This window comes from Notothenia rossii (genome assembly GCF_949606895.1).
Source record: "Notothenia rossii genome assembly, chromosome: 1".
Lineage (NCBI taxonomy): Eukaryota > Metazoa > Chordata > Actinopteri > Perciformes > Nototheniidae > Notothenia > Notothenia rossii.
This window is the reverse complement of record NC_136912.1, coordinates 29,349,392-29,369,523: the sequence shown is the minus strand read 5'-3', so window position 1 is coordinate 29,369,523 and position 20,132 is coordinate 29,349,392. Positions and strand designations below refer to the sequence as shown.

The following is a 20,132-nucleotide window of genomic DNA, read 5'->3' as shown; positions in this document are numbered from 1 at the left end:
CCCCAAGTGAAGGAGTTCAAGTATCTCGGGGTCTTGTTCTCGAGTGAGGGAACAATGGAGCGTGAGATGGGTCGGAGAATCGGAGCAGCGGGAGCGGTACTGCAGTCTCTTTACCGCACCGTTGTGACGAAAAGGGAGCTGAGCCAAAAGGCAAAGCTCTCTGTCTACCGGGCCATTTTCGTTCCTACCCTCACCTATGGTCATGAAGGATGGGTCATGACCGAAAGAACGAGATCGCGGGTACAAGCGGCCGAGATGGGTTTTCTCCGCAGGGTGGCTGGTGTCTCCCTTAGGGATAAGGTGAGAAGTTCGGTCATCCGGGAGGGACTCGGAGTTGAACCGCTCCTCCTTCGCGTCGAAAGGAGCCAGTTGAGGTGGTTCGGGCACCTAGTTAGGATGCCACCTGGGCGCCTCCCTAGGGAGGTGTTCCAGGCACGTCCAGCTGGGAAGAGACCAAGGGGTAGACCTAGAACCAGATGGAGGGATTATATCTCTTCTCTGGCCTGGGAGCGCCTTGGGATCCCCCAGTCAGAGCTGGTTGATGTGGCCAGGGAAAAGAAAGTTTGGGGCTCTCTGCTGGAACTGCTACCTCCGCGACCCGACCACGGATAAGCGGGAGAAGATGGATGGATGGATGGATGGATCATATAACAGAACAATCATTAAGATAACAGAACCGAAAAAGCAAATACAGTAAATATAAAAACCAAACCAAGTATATATATATTTTAAAAAAAATCTATACAACAGTGAAAGGCTGATGCAAACATTCAACCGCGCTCTTCAAAACAGGCATGAACCTTAAATTTTTCTTTATCAATGCACTGCTCAAAAAACATTAAATAGTCTAACTCTAATTTGAACCTGAACATAAATGGGTCCATCCTGTCTTCCCAGCTGTCTTCGTCCCTCAGGTTGCTGGCTTCACCAAGGTTATGGAGAGCTGCTTCTCTGTCCAGTGGGGCCATGGAAAGAATTTGTGGCAGGATGACTTTATCTCCCATTTTCTTTGCAGAGCACCACTGAGATGCCGCCATAGCACTACTTATAAAGGGGTGCTTCTCCTACAGGAAGAAGAGAAATAGTTTATGCATTGCTACTACACTGTACATTTACTATTCTTATAGTGCTGCTGCTGATTTGCAACAAGATGCTTTGAATGTGTAATTATGACGCACACAAACCTGCATCATGATTACTTACCCTGGGACTGTCTTCGCAGTCTTTTGGTTGATCTTCTGCCTTCGAATCTATCAGTGACAACAAGTGATATGGGAATTGTTAACAAACATAACTGGTTTATTGTTTAATTTCATTTTTTTTTTTTTTTTTGCCCTCATAAGACATAAAAACAATACAATAAAAGATTCAAGATGACACATGCACAAAATGTGTCACGGTAAGAATACTTACGTCACGGGGAAGTTGTCAATGAGTAGCATGCACCACCATCTCCTTAAATGCTCCATGTCCAACTGTGCAAAAACAGATGCATATTCAAATGAAAAGGGAACACCACAAGGACTGATCAAAAGTGTATCTCTGTGGCCTACCTCACTGAAATCAAAAGCTGACTCCATCACAAAGTAGAGGGCATACTGTTCAAGAGTAAAAAAAACATTACACACTAATTGCAAAACTGTAAAGAAAAGATTGATAAATTCATCAGATGAGCCATACCATGAGCACAAACACCCCACAGTTGTTGGAGGCCCGTTGTCTTGGTATGCCCTATTTCATGAAGAAGGTGAGATTATATACATGATATACACATATACACACACACAGTGTAGGAATCCAGGAATCAAACTCAATTAGTGTGCATCATAATTACTAACTTGAATGTTGTTTGCACAGAATTCTCTCCAGGGTCCAGGTGACACAAGCAGAGCAACTTGTCTAATGGGGGATAACACACAGCTGTTTAGACAAGGACATTCAAGAAAATTGAAAACTGGAACATATAACTGGTTGAATATTGTCAAACTGGTGGAACCACCAACTTTTGAACACTGCAGAACTGCAAAACCACCAACAATGGAATAATGCCGAACAGGTTGGCCAAGAGCTTGATTTTAAGGAAACAAATAGAAAAGAAAGCTTATAAATGGGTGGTAACAGAACATTCCCATTTTAAATGTCTTATGCTCAGTTTCAGTCCAATCATTTGTTCAATAACATGTCAATTTATGCTTGAGGTCATCTTTTAAATGTAAAACTGAAAACAGAGCCATTGACAAAAATAATACAAATATAAGAACAGAACCTTAAAACTGAACATAATTTCTGTGCTTGAAAACCTCAATGTTTCCATTTGGCTTTCATCACGGAAGCCAGTGCCATTTAGGGAATCTAAAAAAAAGATCTCCCTTTCTTGTGGCTTTATTATCTACAAAATAGTTACCACACCAAATAGAACACACAATTACAAAATTTGAGCTGAAATACTTATCTTAATTTTGAAATTACAGTAACAGTATAAGAAGATGTTATACTTTATTGATGAAATTAGTAATATTTTGTGTTTAGCTTGAAATACAGATAAGTAAATTCATATCACTGACAAATATTGTCCAATGCCCTGGGCGCCACACAGGAACCAGAATCCACCGGAAATTGTCTGCTTTATCCTTGTGAGAGATGGTAAAATGAATAGTTTACATTCAGTGATTCTCATATGATTCCAGAAAATATAATAATGATAATACGCATAAGTACCGGGAGATGCTGTTCAGGAATCTGCAACATAGGTATAAACCAAGTGTGAACGACATAGCTGTTTGCCGAGAACACTTTGATGCCCTGTAAGACAGTTGTTATTTCAGTCCAGAAAAGATTATAAACAGAAGGGGATACATTTATATTGGAAAAGGTATGCAACTTCACTACCTGGTCATTGGCCAGCTTCTCTATGACCTTGAGGCAGCTGTTCTGTAAAAGAAGAGGAAACTGGCAACATTGCCTACATTTGTACTGATAAAATAACAACACTTTGTCTATGCATTATTTCCATACTTCCCATCCCTTCAACATCCTGTGGTCGTCCCAAAGTCAAAAAGTCAGTAGGATCTGGTTGTTCAGATAGGCAAGGCGTTCATCTGGGCTTCCTCTGCTGTCCAATACCTGTGAAAGCTGACATATAGACACATTTAGAAAATTATTTTTAAAATCTCCATGGTGTGTTCTAGATTCAAACAGTCTATTCACCATATTTTCCTGTGTTTGAGTCAGCTTCTGTCCCCAACAGGACTGGTGGGCCTTTACTGTATGAAGAGTCAGTTGTGGGGTCGTCGTCTCTTTGCTTTGATGCCTCCGGGCCGCCCAGCTCCGGGCGCATTACCGCCATCTACTGATGTGTAATGTGGACTCACAAGGCGGGGTCGGACATCCAACCCCGCCCTTTATCCGACCCCGCCCCATTCCGCGTTCCGCGGCGAGGACCTTCTCGAATTTTAGGGGGGTGTATGTAACAGAGTTATAAAGGTTGGTGTAAAATCCGGGTTAAATTGGAGAATTACGCCATCTGGTGTTACAAACGCGTGCCTGCATTACTGTAGCTTTGTTACCGCAATGGATTGTGGGAGATTCTCATACCGCGTGAGGATCTTTTGAGAGTAAGGTTCAATTGTATTATGTCGGTGGACAAAATGTATGTTATTATTTTATGAGGACAATAACGTTCTGTTGTGTTGTTTAGTTTAATGTTAGTCGTTTAATGCTCACAGCAACATGTTTTTGTGTGATTGGCTATTTGTTTTATATGATTTATTAATGTGATCACCAATAGCTAATCTGAGCGAATAAGCTAACGTGAGCGTGGTGATATCTCTCCTACAGAACGTGTCCTTTTTATGTGTCCATTCAAATGCAGGTATGTGAGTTTTGTACACCAGTTTGTTTATATTTAATGTTTCACATTGTTTACTTCCACTATACGATCATTGATCTGTTGTTGGAGATTTCATACCGCGTGAGGATCTTTTGAGAAACGTGTCCTTTTTATGTGTCCATTCAAACGCAGAAACGCAGTGAAATCAACCAAAGTATTCACCAGCTCTGAGTGGTCTGTTGCCGAGGGGACACTACACCGGGGGTTACAGATGCAATAAATATTATTATGAATATAGTTAGATTCCACCTTCATGATTATGGATCTGTGAGTGAATTGTTTTCTAACACGACCCTTTTATTTACATTAGGTCTTAAAGTTTTTGCATAAATTAGGGCGTGGTCACATTGAGTGGGCTCTGTGAAGTGACTGCTGCAGTTAACTTCTTGTCTCTCTGCTAGCTGCTCCGTTAACCTACAGGCACTCTGCCTGTTCAGTTCATCCAGGGAACACAACTTGCCCCCGGCCGTGTTTGTTTGTTCTTCATGCTTATATATCGGACTATTGTGACTCGCTCTGCGGTTGAAACAGACGGTGCCTGAATGCGGTTTTGCGGTAAGTGAAATTTGAGTACTTATTTATGTGTTAATGATTTTAATCAGCTACGTAATTAATGTTACGGCTTGGGTTAGCGTGTAAGCGAGTGGTAGCTACGTCGGTGCTAACGATGCTAATAGTAGCCTCCAAGTTAATATCATAGACTATATTTATAAAGGTTAAAACGAAATAGACAAGTGTTAAGTGGGATAATACTGTACAACAAACGGCTTCTGTTTGAGGTTGATAAAATAAGGTCATCCTTGTAACTTAGAGAGATGATTATTATGTGGGTAGGAACTGTATGCATCGCTAAGGTTAATTTAAATTGGCTATGCTCAAGTATGTGGACAAGCTAATGTCGAAGTAGTGTATGTGAAATCAACCTCACAACAAGATGTGTGTATATTACAATTATTAATGTCTTATTTCAAGATGATTACTTAGATATTCAGGGTTCGAACTGGTGCTTGAATTTGGGATAAAGTGCTTGAAAATGTAAATGCTTTACTTCGCTTTTTAGATTAAAAGAAAATAAAGAAGTCGGAGCCAGCTTAATTGCTTCGCTTTTACATAAAACAGCTCCGCTCCGGCCTTCCCGCGCTCTGCGCGTGACCTGCAAGTGTTATTGTTACGTGTGTGACCTGGGCATTCTGATGAGAGTGATAGATGACAGTATGCCAGGAGGTTGCAGTTACAACGAGCGTTGGCAAGCAGAAGACATATACAATCCATGGCTAAGACGAGGGTCAAGCCCACTAGTAGCCTCCTGCAAAGTTTGCAAAAAATAACGATGGGAGAGTCGGCGCTGACGAGCCACATGAAAGGTACGCCGTAGTAGAGCATTTTAGATTAGGCTAACGTTGCATGTTACGTTTGTTTAAGCTAACGTCAGCAAGCTGAATAGCGAACTCGATGAGGGATAATAATTGCAGGGGACAATCGTTTCAGAGGAGCGTACCTATGTTATGTGCGTGACAGTCGCCATTCTGTGGTGTTCAGAGGATGAAGCACTCACTTGTAATTCAACCCAGTAATTCTCACGGCATTTCGTGTTATAGTCACGAAATATAATCTATTGATTCGACACAGAACGATTTTAAAAGCAATGTATTTCTACTGGTAGTATGTTTCGTGCCTAAACCAAATGTGACTTACTCTATCGAAATCTGTCACATTGACCCGAAGACACATTTTCGTTTGTATTACTGGCCTGGGGGAAGCTCGCGAGTGTGTGTGTGTTTGTGTATTTTTGCGTTTTGCAGCATAACGTAATTTCAATTTGCCCGCTCGGGCCACTAAACATATTGCTTAAAAAAAAAAATGGTCCTGTGGTATTGGTATTTTGACAAGCAATTTTGTTAAATTGTTTCGTTTATTAACACTACAACATAGCGTTTCGTGAGGCGGTTGTCATTGTTGGGTGAAAAGCAAACAGCTGTTTGCTGCGGAGCGCAGCGCGAGCAGTCTCCCGTGAGCGGGAGCGCACTCCTTCACTACAGACTGTCGCTATCAATATCTATCAATATCTCTCTCTCTCTTTCTCTCTCTCTCTCTCTCTCTCTCTCTCAATCTCTCTCAATCTATCTCTCTCTCAATCTATAGAAAGGCGAAGTCCCTCCCCTTCCGGGAGCCTCCATGGGACCCCGGTAGCGGAAAATTATACATTGAAGTCAATGGAAAGAGAAAAGTTATCTTTTGATCCCGTTTGAATTGTGCCACGAATGACACATACCATGTTTGTCAATCTTAAACAATCATTTCCATGTAAAAAAAATCACAGTTTGTCGTAAAACTGTTGACTATGAAAAATACGCAACTAGAAAGACTACAAATCCCAAATCGCATTCTGGGTCGCGTAAGTGATGTCATAGGCGATAATGCTCCAAGACTGGTTGGACTCGCAATTAAAGCAAAGAAGAAGAAGAAGATCTCATAACTGATTTATTCCCTCCAATAAATATAAGAGATTGCTCCAATAAATTCACTTTTACAAGATGCCTGTGTGCTTTGTACCAGGTTGTAATCACAAAAGTGATCATACCACTTGCCCGTTCTATCGCTTCCCGTCTGGTGAAAGGACCAGGACCAAACGTATCAGGTAATATACATGTTTGGCATGGAACATAGTCAAGTTAGCTATCTAGCTAGTAGCGAGCACGTTAGTTAGCATTACATTACATTACTTAGCCTTGTCATTTGTATTAGCCATAACGTGAAGTAAACCAAAATGTTAAACAGTAAAAGTAGTCATGATGGTAAGTATTTTGTGAAACATTTGAAGAGTAGCCTATCACCCCCTCCACCAGGTGTTAAGGGGGCAGGAGGTAGGCTAACGCCACATTAGCATCGGGGATATTTTCTACTTCATGCTATCTGCACAAATGGTTAACATTGAACATTAAAATATCAGGCAGTTCAGGGAGAGTCGAAGGAAGGCAGGCAGGCAGCTTTGCATGACATTCTTCTGGACGTGTTTCATTGTGTAAAAGAGATAATTATTCAGTGTTGTTACTTTAAAGCAGGGGTCACCAAACTACGGCCCGGGGGCCGGATCCGGCCCGCCACCCCCCTTTGACCGGCCCCCACCCCCTCTGCCCCCCACTACTTGAACCGGCCCTATGAGGCAAATCCCCAAAAGTCGTCATGGCTTATTTTTTTCAAATTGATTTTTGGAAAATAATAACATGTCTGCGTTTGGTATTTTGTTGATTTTGTTTCAGTTAAAAAAATTATATTTAGTTATAAAATAAAATGCACTATATTTGCCGAATTGTCGTCACCCGACATCTTGGAGATCAAGTGAGTGACAGACAACGCACGCGTAGAGAACTGTCAGGGTTCAGGACAGCAAAAATGGCTAACGAAACGAAAAGTTGATAGAGAGTGCAGAATTTTCAAAGAACAGTGGACCAACGACTATTTTTTTGTTCAGTATAAGGACCGTGCCGTTTGCATTATCTGTAAAGAGAGTGTGGCGGTTTTCAAGGAATATAATCTTCGTCGTCACCACGAAACCCGCCACAGTGACTTTGCTAGCTTGCGAGGGCAAGCAAGAGCAGACAGAATTCGCAGAATGAAAGGCGGACTGGCAGCACAACAACAAACATTCATTCGCCAAACCCAGGTAAACCACGCTGCTGTTCGAGCTAGCTTCAAGGTAGCTCACATACTAGCTACCCATGGGAAGCCCTTCCCTGATGGGGACTTTGTTAAAAAATGCATCCTTGCTGTGGCCGAGGAGGTGTGTCCCGACAAGAGAGAGGCAGTCAACGGTGTGAGTCTCTCCGCGACTACTATGACCAGGCGAGTAGAAGAATTGGGGGACAACATTTATGAGCAGCTGAACGAGAAAGCGTCACAATTCAAGTTTTTTGCTTTGGCCATGGATGAGAGCAATGATGTGCAGGACACAGCACAACTGCTCATTTTTATTCGTGGGATTAGCGAAAGCTTTGAAGTGTCTGAGGAGCTGGCAGCACTAAAAAGCCTCAAAGGAACTACAACAGGAGAGGATATTTTTGTCCAAGTGTGCAAAACAATGGAAGAGTTGGGTCTAGACTGGTGTAAATTTGCCAGCATCACTACGGATGGCGCACCTAGTATGGTTGGCACGACAAGGGGGCTAGTAGGGCGCTTAAACAGCGAATTCGAGGAGCGAGGTCTCACCCCCCCACTACAAGTCCACTGTCTGATTCACCAGCAAGCCCTATGCTGCAAAGTTTTGAAGTGGGCGTCTGTTATGAAGGTGGTTGTGCACTGTGTCAACTACATCCGAAAAAATGGTCTGAAACACAGACAGTTCCAGGCCTTCCTCTCCGAGCTTGAGTCTGCCTACGAGGATGTGCTGTACTACACAGAAATCCGGTGGTTAAGCCGAGGCAAAGTGTTGCGCCGTTTCTACGACCTGCTACCCGAAATCAACACCTTCCTGCAGTCTAAAGGTGAAACGGTACGAGAGCTGACCGAGCCAGAATGGAAATGGGACCTCGCATTTTTAACAGATGTGACTGAAATGTTGAACCACCTTAACGTGCAGCTCCAAGGCAAAGGGAAGCTAATCAGTGACCTGTATTCCCACATCAAAGCGTTCGAGGTCAAACTAGTGCTGCTTGTGAGACAGGTCGAAAAGCTGGACTTTACGCATCTCCCTGCCACCCGGAGCTACTGCGCTGAGAAACCACCTGTCCCGTTCCCAGTCGAAAAGTGCAAGGATGCGCTGGAAATGCTGCAGGGGCAGTTCAGTGTGCGGTTCCGTGAGCTTCATGTCAACGGTAAAGCAATACGTTTGTTCCAGAACCCCTTTGCTGCCGACATAAATGATGCCCATCCCTCTCTTCAGTTTGAACTAGCCGAGTTGCAGAATTGTGATATCCTTAAAGATGCGTTCAAGCCTGACAGTCTCATTGAGTTCTATGCTTCGCTCCCAGGGGAAACCTACCCAAACATCAAACAGCATGGAATGAAGATGTCCACAGTTTTTGGCAGCACCTACATCTGTGAGCAAACCTTTTCCCTCATGAAGCAAACCAAGAATACAACAAGGAACAGACTCACAGATAAACACTTGCATCAGACCTTGAGACTGGCTACCACTAGACTGCAACCAGACATTGAACTTCTCATCAGCCAGAAGCAAACACACAGTTCACACTGATACGGTAAGCACACTGATTTTAACAATTACTGATTTTAATTGCTATAAATATGAAATGTGAAGGCTCTTTTTAATTTGCTACATATGTTGTAAAATTATGTCACAGAGAAAAGCAGACAGCAGCATGTCTTGCCATTTACTGAATATGGTGCTTCTTGTGTTCAATCCTTCATCCCTCCATGCCAGGGCTCCAGAAGGCACTCTGAAGTGAGGAGAGGAGATTGCTGTTGCTGATCCCATCCCAAAGACAGCACAATTCATCAACAAGTACAAATCCAGCTCACCTACATATAGGCTATTGATTTTGATTGCCATTATTCTGTATTATTGTTGTGCTTTAGTTTTGAGCCTACACTGCTCATGTCCTTTTCACCTTGACCTAAACAAAATGTTAACTGAACATGCTCACCTGGATAGGCATAAGAGTTGGCTAGTTCTATAAGCCTACTCATGTTATTATAATTTTGATGTTTTTTATTTATTTATTTATTTTATAGGCCTATTTATTTGACCTTTATTAAGTGCTGCACACAATTATTATTATTATTATTATTATCATCATCATCAGGCCTACCTATAATTTATAATTTTGAACTCACCTTTGCCAGTGTCAATCACCTCAACTAGGCAGATGTTTCTTACCTTGACAGCTTTGATGTTATTTTTATTAGAAAACAAATAAATGGAATATCTGTGGGATTTCAAATTAAAGCAAAGTGTGAAGACTCAATTGCTACTTTTGTAAACCACTAGTAAAGATGGTAAACAAATATGTGACAGGAATCAAGTGTTGATATAGTAGTGTGGAAGTAGTAGTGGGGATGGCTGTGCCGGGCTAGTAATCTCTTCTACACAATGAGCTGACTCGGCCCCGGCCCCCCATCACAGTCAGGAACAATAATGTGGCCCCCAGAGAAAAAAGTTTGGTGACCCCTGCTTTAAAGTGTTGTTACTGACCTTTTTCTCTTTTATTTTCTTTACCTCACCTGTAACTGCTGAGACCCTGAGGAACATGCACACTGGACTGACCTGCTCTGGCAACCTGATTTCCACTGTACGTAATAGTATTTGGTTATGGTATATTAGTTATATACATCAAAGGCACAATGCACCCCCCAGAGACACACATGTATTGAGTGTGATATTTTGCATAGGTCATGTGAAATCATCTTTACATACTAGAAAACTGTAGGAGCAGCAACTTGTTTTGAAATTGAATTTTTAATATCCGATAATAAAGTTGATCTGTTTTCTTTATTCTTCTCTCTTCCCAGCTCCATCCATCACCGTTCTCTGTTCCTGCAGGTCCTGCTTGCTAATCATTGCTCATATTTTTTTACACAATTACAAATAAAGTCAATGTATTGTATGACATGAAGTTGTGCTTCATTCTGAATCAATAATAAATTCATTCTGCCTTCAACTGCAAAATTATTGTGGACTGCACCGACATCCATGTAGCTGCCCCCCAGTAAGATGAACCAAGCAAAGTTGACACTCAACATACAGCTGTGCTCTTAAGTTTACATGAAGAATTTGTGAAATATTGGTAATAACACGTTTAAATGATTATTAGTAATTAATTATATAATTTTTCTCATTGTAGACGAGCAGACAGGGAGCCAGATGAGAAAAGCAGAATATGCAGCTGCCATTTTCCACATGGAAAAGAGAAATGGCCAAGTGTATTTGAGTGGACAAAAGAGAAATCCCAAATACGAAAAATAAAATTATACAATTTACAGATATGTATACAAATATATATATATATCCTATATACACCATCATGTATAATGATGGTGTATGATGTAGAAGGAAGTGTGGTAGATAACAAGTAAATATAGAGTTACATACAGATCCATGTTACAGCAAAAGATGGAATAACTAAGAAGCACGCAGTATAATAATAATTACATGCAACAATTAAATAACTGCTCAGCATCTCCACCACAATCCCAATCTGCTGTGTCCTGTTTTCCTCCCCTCTGCATAACACCCCATCACACATACGAAACACAACGCAGAGTCCGAGGGTGTTAAGAGTATGTTTATTTAAATGTCCTCCTCTCTACTGGCCAACACAGGGAGCATATGCTGGGTGTAGAATTTTTCCAGGAGGAGGAGATTTCCATGCCATGCAGGGTCTTTGGGGATGGGGATGATGATCGGCTCCTTCGTGGGCCAAAGTAGCAGAGACTCCGGTCTGTGAAGTGCAGCTGTTATATAATATACAATACATTTTTGAAAAACATTTGATCAACAAAAAAGGATTTGGTCAGGATCTAGAGTCAGTGTGTAGTTTATTAATTAATCAATGCTCTCTACATTAGGAAAACACATACCAGTGTCCCAGAGGGAGTGTAGTGGCAATTGCTTGTGTTACCTTATATGCTAAAACCAAATGCTTCTATTGTCTAACACTACTGTACCATTTCTTCAGTGCTGTTTTCTCTGTTTACTCTAATGAGGGTTATTATTCTCAAGCGCTTCAAGGCCACAGAGCTGATTTGGCAGACTATGTTGAAACTACTCCTCTTCACACAAAGTTTGAACTTCCATATTCTGATAACCATTATACTTTATACAGCTCAAGGACACAGGTGTCTAATAACAATATGAGACATCCGTGTGAAAGCAGATTTCTGAGGCGTTCCGCCGTGCTACACAAAAACTCTGTCTGCCCGCCCTATCTTGTATATAAGCTTTGCTATTCTGTGACTATTGCGCACAGTCCTGCAGACTACCCTGTAATAATAATAATAATACATAATATTTATTTAGCGCCTTTCACGAAACCCAAGGTCGCTTTACAAGTCCGGTAGGGGGGGGAGTAGGGGAAAAGAGGCAGACAGGTTAGGGGGGGGGCGGCAAGCAAGTAGCGGAAAAATAAACCAATCAAACTAACTATATAGTGGGGAAAGCCTTGGTGAAAAGGTGCGTTTTGAGGGCTTTTTCGAAAGTGTCCAGGGTTGGGGTGCTGCGGATTTCGGGGGGGAGAGAGTTCCAGAGGGTGGGGGATGCTACACTGAAAGCTCTGTCACCGAAAGTCCGCAACCTGGTGCGGGGGGTAGAGAGGAGATCCTGTCCAGACGATCGTAGCTTCCGGGATGGAGTGTGGTGGCGGATAAGGTCAGACAGGTATTGGGGGGCGAGGGCATGGAGGGATTTGTAGGTCAGAAGAAGGAGTTTATACGTGATACGGTGCTTGACCGGGAGCCAGTGGAGGTGTACTCTGTGAGACTTGTGCCTTCGAGGCGCCTCGAATAAAGATTCAGAAAGACAACTCTGTTTGTTTCACCAGTTTATTGATTGATCATTCTAATTGTATACCTCCACAGTATTGACTAGGTCTAAGATTTCCATAACAGTTCGGCGTTGTCGGCAGGATCTCTGCAAGTTCGATTGGGGACACCTACGGACGCTGGTGGTCGCTCCGGGATCCTCGGATTCTCCTCTACCTCGACAGAAAACGTACGGGATGAGAGGACCAGCGCCGGGGTGAAACCGATTGACTTCACGAGATCCAACGAACTCAAAAGGCCTTCAATGCTCTGTGAGATGTACAATTTCTATTTGTTTAAAAGTAAAACGTAATTAACCTCCATGACATTTGTTAGGCGGGCTGCTCAAAAGTAGGATATTTGGTATATCCGTCGTAAAAGGTTTTACGATCAGTTTTTGTGTGATTTGTACTGAGGAACAAATATCAAATCACCGACGGGTGAAAAATAGTGTTTCGGTAACACGGGGTGTTTTGGTAACACTTAAAGACTTTCTCCATGGGGACAAAGAAGAGTAGGGGGGCAGGCCAACCTCCTGAGGGCCCGATTGTAGATGTCATGCGAGCAAAATATGGTGAAAACAGTCTGTCTAAATTAAATAGCTGGACGGAAATGTTCGGATTTCCAAAGGGAGGCTCTTTGAGTAAATTAAAAATCAAAGACCTAAAGGATAAATTACAAGTGTGAAGATGGAATGAAAAAGAAGAGTACAATTAAAGTAAAAGACTTAGAACAGCTGGACACTCACAGAAAGTGTTTAAAATACTGGAAGGATGAAGCAGAATGCCGTGAAAGGAGGCAGTTGGCCTCGGCAATAAAGAAAATATTAAGGTTGAAGATGAATGTGAAGAAAAGAAGGAAAATAAGTTATTTCCAAAACCATGTAAACTCCAGACATCTCTGTATCGTTCCATTGCAGGCCTGAATGACCCTCTCCTCGACTCTGGGTATCCTTTCCCTCCCCCGGCGTACAACCCTGGCAATCCGGCTGGCCCACCTCAACCACCTCCCCCACCACTACAAGCCCCAGCCATGCAGTCTGCAGACCCCCCGTCAACTCCAAGCTCGTCCACCCCCATCAGGCCCAAGTGTTCCGGGACAACAGCGGGGTAAACAAACCCGATGTCCTAGGGGACCAAGCAGGCGTTTGGGAGACACACCTCAGTAATGCCTTCCTCAACGGACTCACAGCCACAGCGCAAGCCGCGCAGAATGCTAGCTGCTCACAAAACCAAGGAAGAGGCAGAGGACGAGGCTGGGGTAACTGTAAAGGAGAAGTGTTCTGTACCACTTCAGTGTAGAGATAACGGTGATGCCAGTCATCCATTTTCCACATCAGTCAAACACAGTTTTCTTCTATCCTCTGTCTGCCCAATACATTTACTGGGCAGAGATCTGATTCTCCGGTTCGGCTTGGACCTCATTTCCACAAATGAGGGTCTTAAAGTCCGACGGCCATCTCCTACGATGGTTCAAAAACTCATTTGATGATGGAGATCTGTTGAATTTGTATCAATGGCTGCTGACATATCCTGATTCTCAGGAATTGCTGCGTTTGACTCATCAGCGTGTCTTTTCACCTGCTGTGTTCATGGAGGCTCCTCATTTGCATTGTACTGCTAACGTTGTTGTCAATACTATGATGAGAGTTTTCTGTTAGAATGTGTAAATGATGAACTCATGCTTAAAACTATGTATTGGAGTTCGCTGCGCAGCACTATTTCTGTTACACTCACACCCACACAACACAAGCTGTATCAAATCCCAGGGGTGGTTCCAGACATTTCACTAGCAAGGGGCCCCACTGATAGATGGAGGGATTTGGGTCCACTCGTTAAAGATTGGGAGTCAGCCACTGATTGGCACCTACACACACAGAATATGTCATATACTCTATGTCACATGACGTGTATAAAATGAAAATGTGCACGAACGTAGCCGTTCTGCGCACATTGCTGTTGGTTGAGGATGATGACGTTGGTGATGCCACTTTTCCCGCCTTTACGGGTCATTCTCATATTTCTGAGCTTCCTGCCGCGCTTTCAGATGTGCCTCCCACACTCTGGGCAGCTCACAAATATGAAGTAGGTTTTATCCGCTCTGCTGAGCCTGTAGTTATCACTCCTAAATCCACGTTCCGCCCAAATCAACCCCAGTAACCATTGAGACGTGAAGCTGTTGATGGCATTCGTCCACTTTTTACCTCTCTGCTTAAACAAGGGGTCATTGTTCCGTGTAAAGACTCCCCGGTACGCACTCCAGTTTTCCTGTTTAAAAGGTCCGGGACAAACCTCCTGACGAGTGGAAATTTGTCCAGGATTTACGAGCTATGAATGCAGTTGTACATGCACGCACGCCGCTCGTTCCAAATCCTTATCTGATTCTTTCCCAATTTCCAGCCTCTGCAGCCTTTTTTACTGTTGTAGACCTCTCATATGCATTTTTCAGTGTCCCTGTACACAAAGACAGTCAATTTTGGTTTGCATTTGAGTATGAGGGTAAACCTTACACATTCACACGTTTGTGTCAAGGCTACTGCAAATCTCCCACTGTGTACAACCAAGCATTGTGTACAAGTTTGGCCTCTGTCCAAGTTTCTAAAGGCACCGCTCTCATACAATATGTTGATGACCTCATGAACAGTGTGAAGCTGATACTTTCTCCTTGTTACAACACCTCGCAGCTGAGGGCCACAAGGCCAGTTTGTCTAAACTTCAATATGTGCAAAAGACAGTTACATTTCCGGATCACATCATTTCAGGAGAGGGAAAAAAGCTTTCAGATAAGCGGTATTGCATCATTGGCTGCTCTGCCAAAACCTGTCACTAAGCGACAGATGATGTCATTTTTGGGTATGTGTTCATACTGCAGGTCATTCATTCCTAACTATTCTCCGCTCGAACTACCATTCTGCACAATCACGCATGTCACCGGTTTGAAACCTGCAGATCGCCTTATATGGACGCCGGAAGCCGACGAAGCCTTCATTAACATGAAGCTGGCTCTCCAATCCCCGCCGACGCTAGGTCTACCTGATCCTACCAAGCCTTTTATACAGGCAGTGGATGAACACGATGGGTGTATGACCTCAGTTCTCCTTCAAGATCATGGGGGAAAACAGAGGCCTGTTGCCTATTTCTCCTCCAAGCTACACCCTGTAGCTGCTGGCTTGCCAAAATGTCTCTGTGCAGTTGCTGCAGCTGAAAAAGCTCTCAACTCCTCACGTGACATTGTAGGTCACCTTTAACCTTTAACACTGTTGGTTCCACATCCTGTTTCTCTCATCCTCTGTGAACAGAGAACATCACACCTCTGCTGCACGTTGTCTTAGGTATCACACATGCCTATTAGAGATGCCTAATGTTGAATTCAGACGCTGTACCGCTCTGAACCCAGCATCTCTTATTCCTCTCCCAGAAGACGGTGACGAACACGACTGTGTTGCTGAGCTTCTTATTGTATGTACTCCCAGACCTGACTTAAAAGATGTACCCCTGACCAACCCTGACCTCATTTTGTATGTTGATGGGTCCGCCTCTCGCGACCCTGTGGGCACTTATCGGGTGGGTTTCTCTGTTGTTTCAGATTCTGCTGTTCTCTGTTCCGGACCGCTCCCATGCCACCTCTCAGCACAAGCAGCAGAGCTCGTAGCACTCACTGAGGCCTGCACTTTTGCAAAAGGCAAATCAGTAACTATCTACACTGAGTCACGTTATGCTTTCAGGGTAGTACATGATTTTGGCGCTTTTTGGAAGTGTAGACAATTTTTTTAATCTGATGGAAAGCCTTAACCATGTCCTAGTTGCAGGCTTATTGGCCATTCTTATCGCCATTCTGCTCCCGTCTGAAGTTGCAGTATGTAAATGCAATGCACAGACCAGCAACACTGACCCCGTCTCATTAGGAAATGTGCTAAATTGACACATGGGTTAGACCATGTGTCAAAAGGGGGGATGTTAGAGGCCATTAATAGAACTTAGTCCATTGAGGGTAAGAAACACTGTCTTGTAATCGTTTGACATGTGGTCCAAATGGGTTGAAGCATTTCCGGTAAACGCACAAACAGCAAATGCTGTTGCTAAAGCTTTACGAAGGGAAATTATTCCTAGATGGGGGATACCAAGCAAGATCTCTAGCGACAATGGTTCACATTTTGCTAATAAGGCCATTGCACAGATAGGAGAATACCTGGGCATGGACATCAGAAAGCATTGTGCTTACCATCCACAGAGTGGTGGTGCGGTGGAAAGAGAGAACGGTACAATCAAAAACAAGCTAGCAAAATTCTGCGCAGACACAGGTTTATCCTGGACACAAGCCCTTCCCATTGTGCTGATGTACATGAGGATGCGGAAACGAACACGGAGTCAACTCAGCCCTTTTGTGATCCTTTTTGCAGCTCCTCCACAGATTGGGATCAAGGCGCCAGGATGTCCTCTCCCCTCCACAACTTTGTGTGAGGATGCTATGTTGTCATATTGTGTTAACCTGTCATCCAATTTAGCAGATATCAGACGCCAGGTAGTGGCAGCTCTACCTACCCCCGCTACTGGTCCACTCCACCGTATCCAACCAGGCGACTTCGTGCTGGTCAAGGACTTCCGGAGAAAGAGCTGGAGATCCAGCCGTTGGCAAGGTCCCTAACAGGTGCTTCTCGTCACCCAGACAGCGCTCAAGGTCGCAGAGAGAGCCACGTGGGTCCACGCCAGCCACTGCAAAGCTGTCATCTCCATCCCAGTCTAGCCGGTCCAGTAGAAACAGACAACAAGTGACGTGACAAGTCACCACCAGCACCACACATGCAGTACATACACCCTAGTACCACACACAAGACTCATGGGCGACGGCCAGCTGTGCTTTTTCATATGCCTCTGGTTCCTTGCCTGTGCCGTCATTGTGTGGGGTTTAATTGATATGGTCATTAAGGCACGGGCTCAGTCAAACTAGACACATCCACTAAGGAGACGACGACACCAAGAACATAAGCTTTGTGCCTGATCACTGGCGATTGAAGATGGAGCCCCTCGGACAAGAATTAGCTAACGCCCACCTGGACTAGAAACATAGTAATGCAACATCAATTTGCTCTAGACATCTTGTTTGCCTCAAGGGGGGGCCTATGTCACGTTATCGGAGACTCTTATTGCACATATATTCCAGACATATCAGAGAACTTGACTCGCACCATAAAACACCTTAACACACTTCTGGCAGACATGAAGGCTGACGATGTGGACTACAACCCTGTAGGCTGGGACTGGTGGTCCTGGCTCACATCGGGAGAGTGGGAAGGCTGACTGGCCAGAATAGTCACGCCACTCCTCACCATCATAGCCTTGCTCTTCTGCTATACATGCTGTGTAGTTCCCCTCATGAAGAAATGTTTTTCTTGTATGATCTCCTCTGCATTTGTACAATACACCGCTCTCCCTCAAACCACTGACAAAGTTACGGCCAACCCAGATTCAGCCCCCACTGATTCCGACACTGAAGAGTCGGACACCGAACTGTAAAATTGTGTGTAAAGACTGCCATTCCCTCGTTTCAGTATTCTTTTGTTTACCACATACGGAGTCTGTCCTCCTCTAGTGGCAATTTCTTATGTTACCTTATATGGTAAAACCAAATGCTTCTGAAAGCATTGTCTAACACTACTGTACCATTTCTTCATATTTGCTGTTTCATTGCTGTTGTATTGATTGATCATTCTAATTGTATATCTCCACAGTATTGACTAGGTCTAAGATTTCCATAACAATAGCATATCAGTTTTAACCACTGCAGTCATTATGGCATTTGCACTCTTAATAATTAGAGCAGTCTTTGCTGTGTGGAGGAGCAAGAGAGTGGGCCTGAAACCTCGGAAGAAATCAATCCTGATTGTGTGTTTGTTTGTGTGTGTGTGTGTGTGTGTGTGTGTGTGTGTGTGTGTGTGTGTGTGTGTGTGTGTGTGTGTGTGTGTGTGTGTGTGTGTGTGTGTGTGTGTGTGTGTGTGTGTGTGTGTGTGAGTGGGATCAGGCAGAATCATGCTGTTTGAAAGGCTGCAGACCCCCTGGCAAGGTTATGAGATTTTTTGGACAGCGAGGCTGGTCCTTGGTCGAAATGAGGAGCAGGAGTGTCGAAATATGAAAGGCCACGCTGTCGGAGGTCTGTATTTAGTGCAGCTCCACAGCACCAGCCTCCATCTTTCTCTCTCCTCTTAACACTCTCTGCTGCCCCCCCGCCTCATCTCCTCACCCCTCTCCACTGCACTCATCTTCAAGCTGTTTCTCCTTTCCTCCTCTTCCCTTATATTGCCAAATCAACGTGTCCTGCCCTCAATTCCATCATGTGAAGATATCTAGAAAAGAAACATGATGATTTCTTACACAGGGAGGCCATCGTTGACACTTGTTCCCTCTCTTTCACACACAGTCACACACATCCATCACTATGTTTCACACATGTTTCACAATATAATGCGCTTCAACACTATGTTATCTCAGGCCTTGTTCAGTGTTCCTCTGGCGTACAGGGCAGTAACGTTTTCTCTGCCTGGAATTAATATCGCACTGCAGCTTTAATCTAACCCTACTGTATAGCTGGAACATATTAAAGAAAGGATTTGTCTGTAGGACTGAGAAGCACTGCCTCATGGGAATGCATGGAGCACTACTGCCTCTGGATCAGCTGGTTAGCTTTGCCCCCGTCTCCCACCTGGATCATGGTCAATATTTTTCTAGTTAGCCAAATAGTGTAGATATATGGATTATAGATATATGTTAATGCAGGGTCAACTACTTGTTTTTCTTCTCTTGTAGTGAAAGATTTGAAAGAAATTTGATTATTTCAGAAACGTTTTTGTTATTTTGACAATGTGAATTTAATAAAACGTAGACCTCAAAGGTGGAAGAAGTAATATGATCTTTTACTTAATAAAAGTTGTTATACCACAGTGTCAAAGTTAAGTAAACCTTTATTCAACATTTTACATTAGTAAGAGTACAAAAGTATTAGCTTCTAAAAAGCATAATTAATTAGTCAAATTATATTTATATTTAAAATAACAAGTAAGTAACAAATGTTGTCAAATAAATGTAATGAGTCAAAAGGGTACTTTTAAAACTAACAAAATAACATGAATAACAACAGTTGCTTCTTTCCACCTGTCTCCACCCAAAGGCACAACATAAACTGTTATTTAAGAGAGTCTAAACTGGATATTTTTTAATTTAAATACTGACTTTGAAGGTTTTTTTGAGTTACTTTGAGGTTGTTTGTATCAAAATAGCTTCATCCACTGTCATTCTGGCGTCATGGCGTTGAATATAAGCTGAAAGCCATTCAGCTTCAGCTCATCTTTTGCACACCATCATTGTGTGATCTGAAGAACGTTTTGCATCAATTTCATTGTGTATAACTTCAGTGTTTCATTTTTTTCTTACTTTCTTTTCCTAGAACTGATTTTTGTTCACCTCCCAGAACACAATGTGTTGTTGAAAAGCTCTCGATTCACAAGTTCCCCCTTCACACTCTCCACACCGACATGAACTGCAAATGACTTCCTGACGTAAATACTAATAACAGATGTCCTCAATCGTGCTACTTCAGACACTCACTGATTACATGGCTAAGAGCTAGAAGCTTAATTAAATGTGCCAAAACAGGCTGTTCTCATACACTGTTTGTAGCTATACCTCATAAAGGTAATGCACTGTAACTCATATATATTCCACTAAAACAAAGCAATAGAGAGAGATTAAAGGTACCTTCAGACAGTATCAGGAAA

General features: G+C 43.1%; 1 protein-coding gene across 1 annotated transcript; it reads right to left on the bottom strand.

Annotated features, from left to right (window-relative positions):
* Nucleotides 1-782: 782 nt before the first annotated feature.
* On the bottom strand, nucleotides 783-2,944 carry LOC307047323 (uncharacterized protein). The gene is made up of 8 exons (XM_079694244.1): nucleotides 2,890-2,944; nucleotides 2,565-2,802; nucleotides 1,839-1,899; nucleotides 1,681-1,731; nucleotides 1,554-1,598; nucleotides 1,414-1,475; nucleotides 1,204-1,250; nucleotides 783-1,064 (listed from the first exon to the last, which is right to left on the bottom strand). The coding sequence occupies exons 2-8, from the start codon at nucleotides 2,675-2,677 to the stop codon at nucleotides 1,042-1,044; spliced, it is 402 nt and encodes a 133-aa protein (XP_079550370.1). The 5' UTR covers nucleotides 2,678-2,802; nucleotides 2,890-2,944; the 3' UTR covers nucleotides 783-1,041.
* Nucleotides 2,945-20,132: the final 17,188 nt, after the last annotated feature.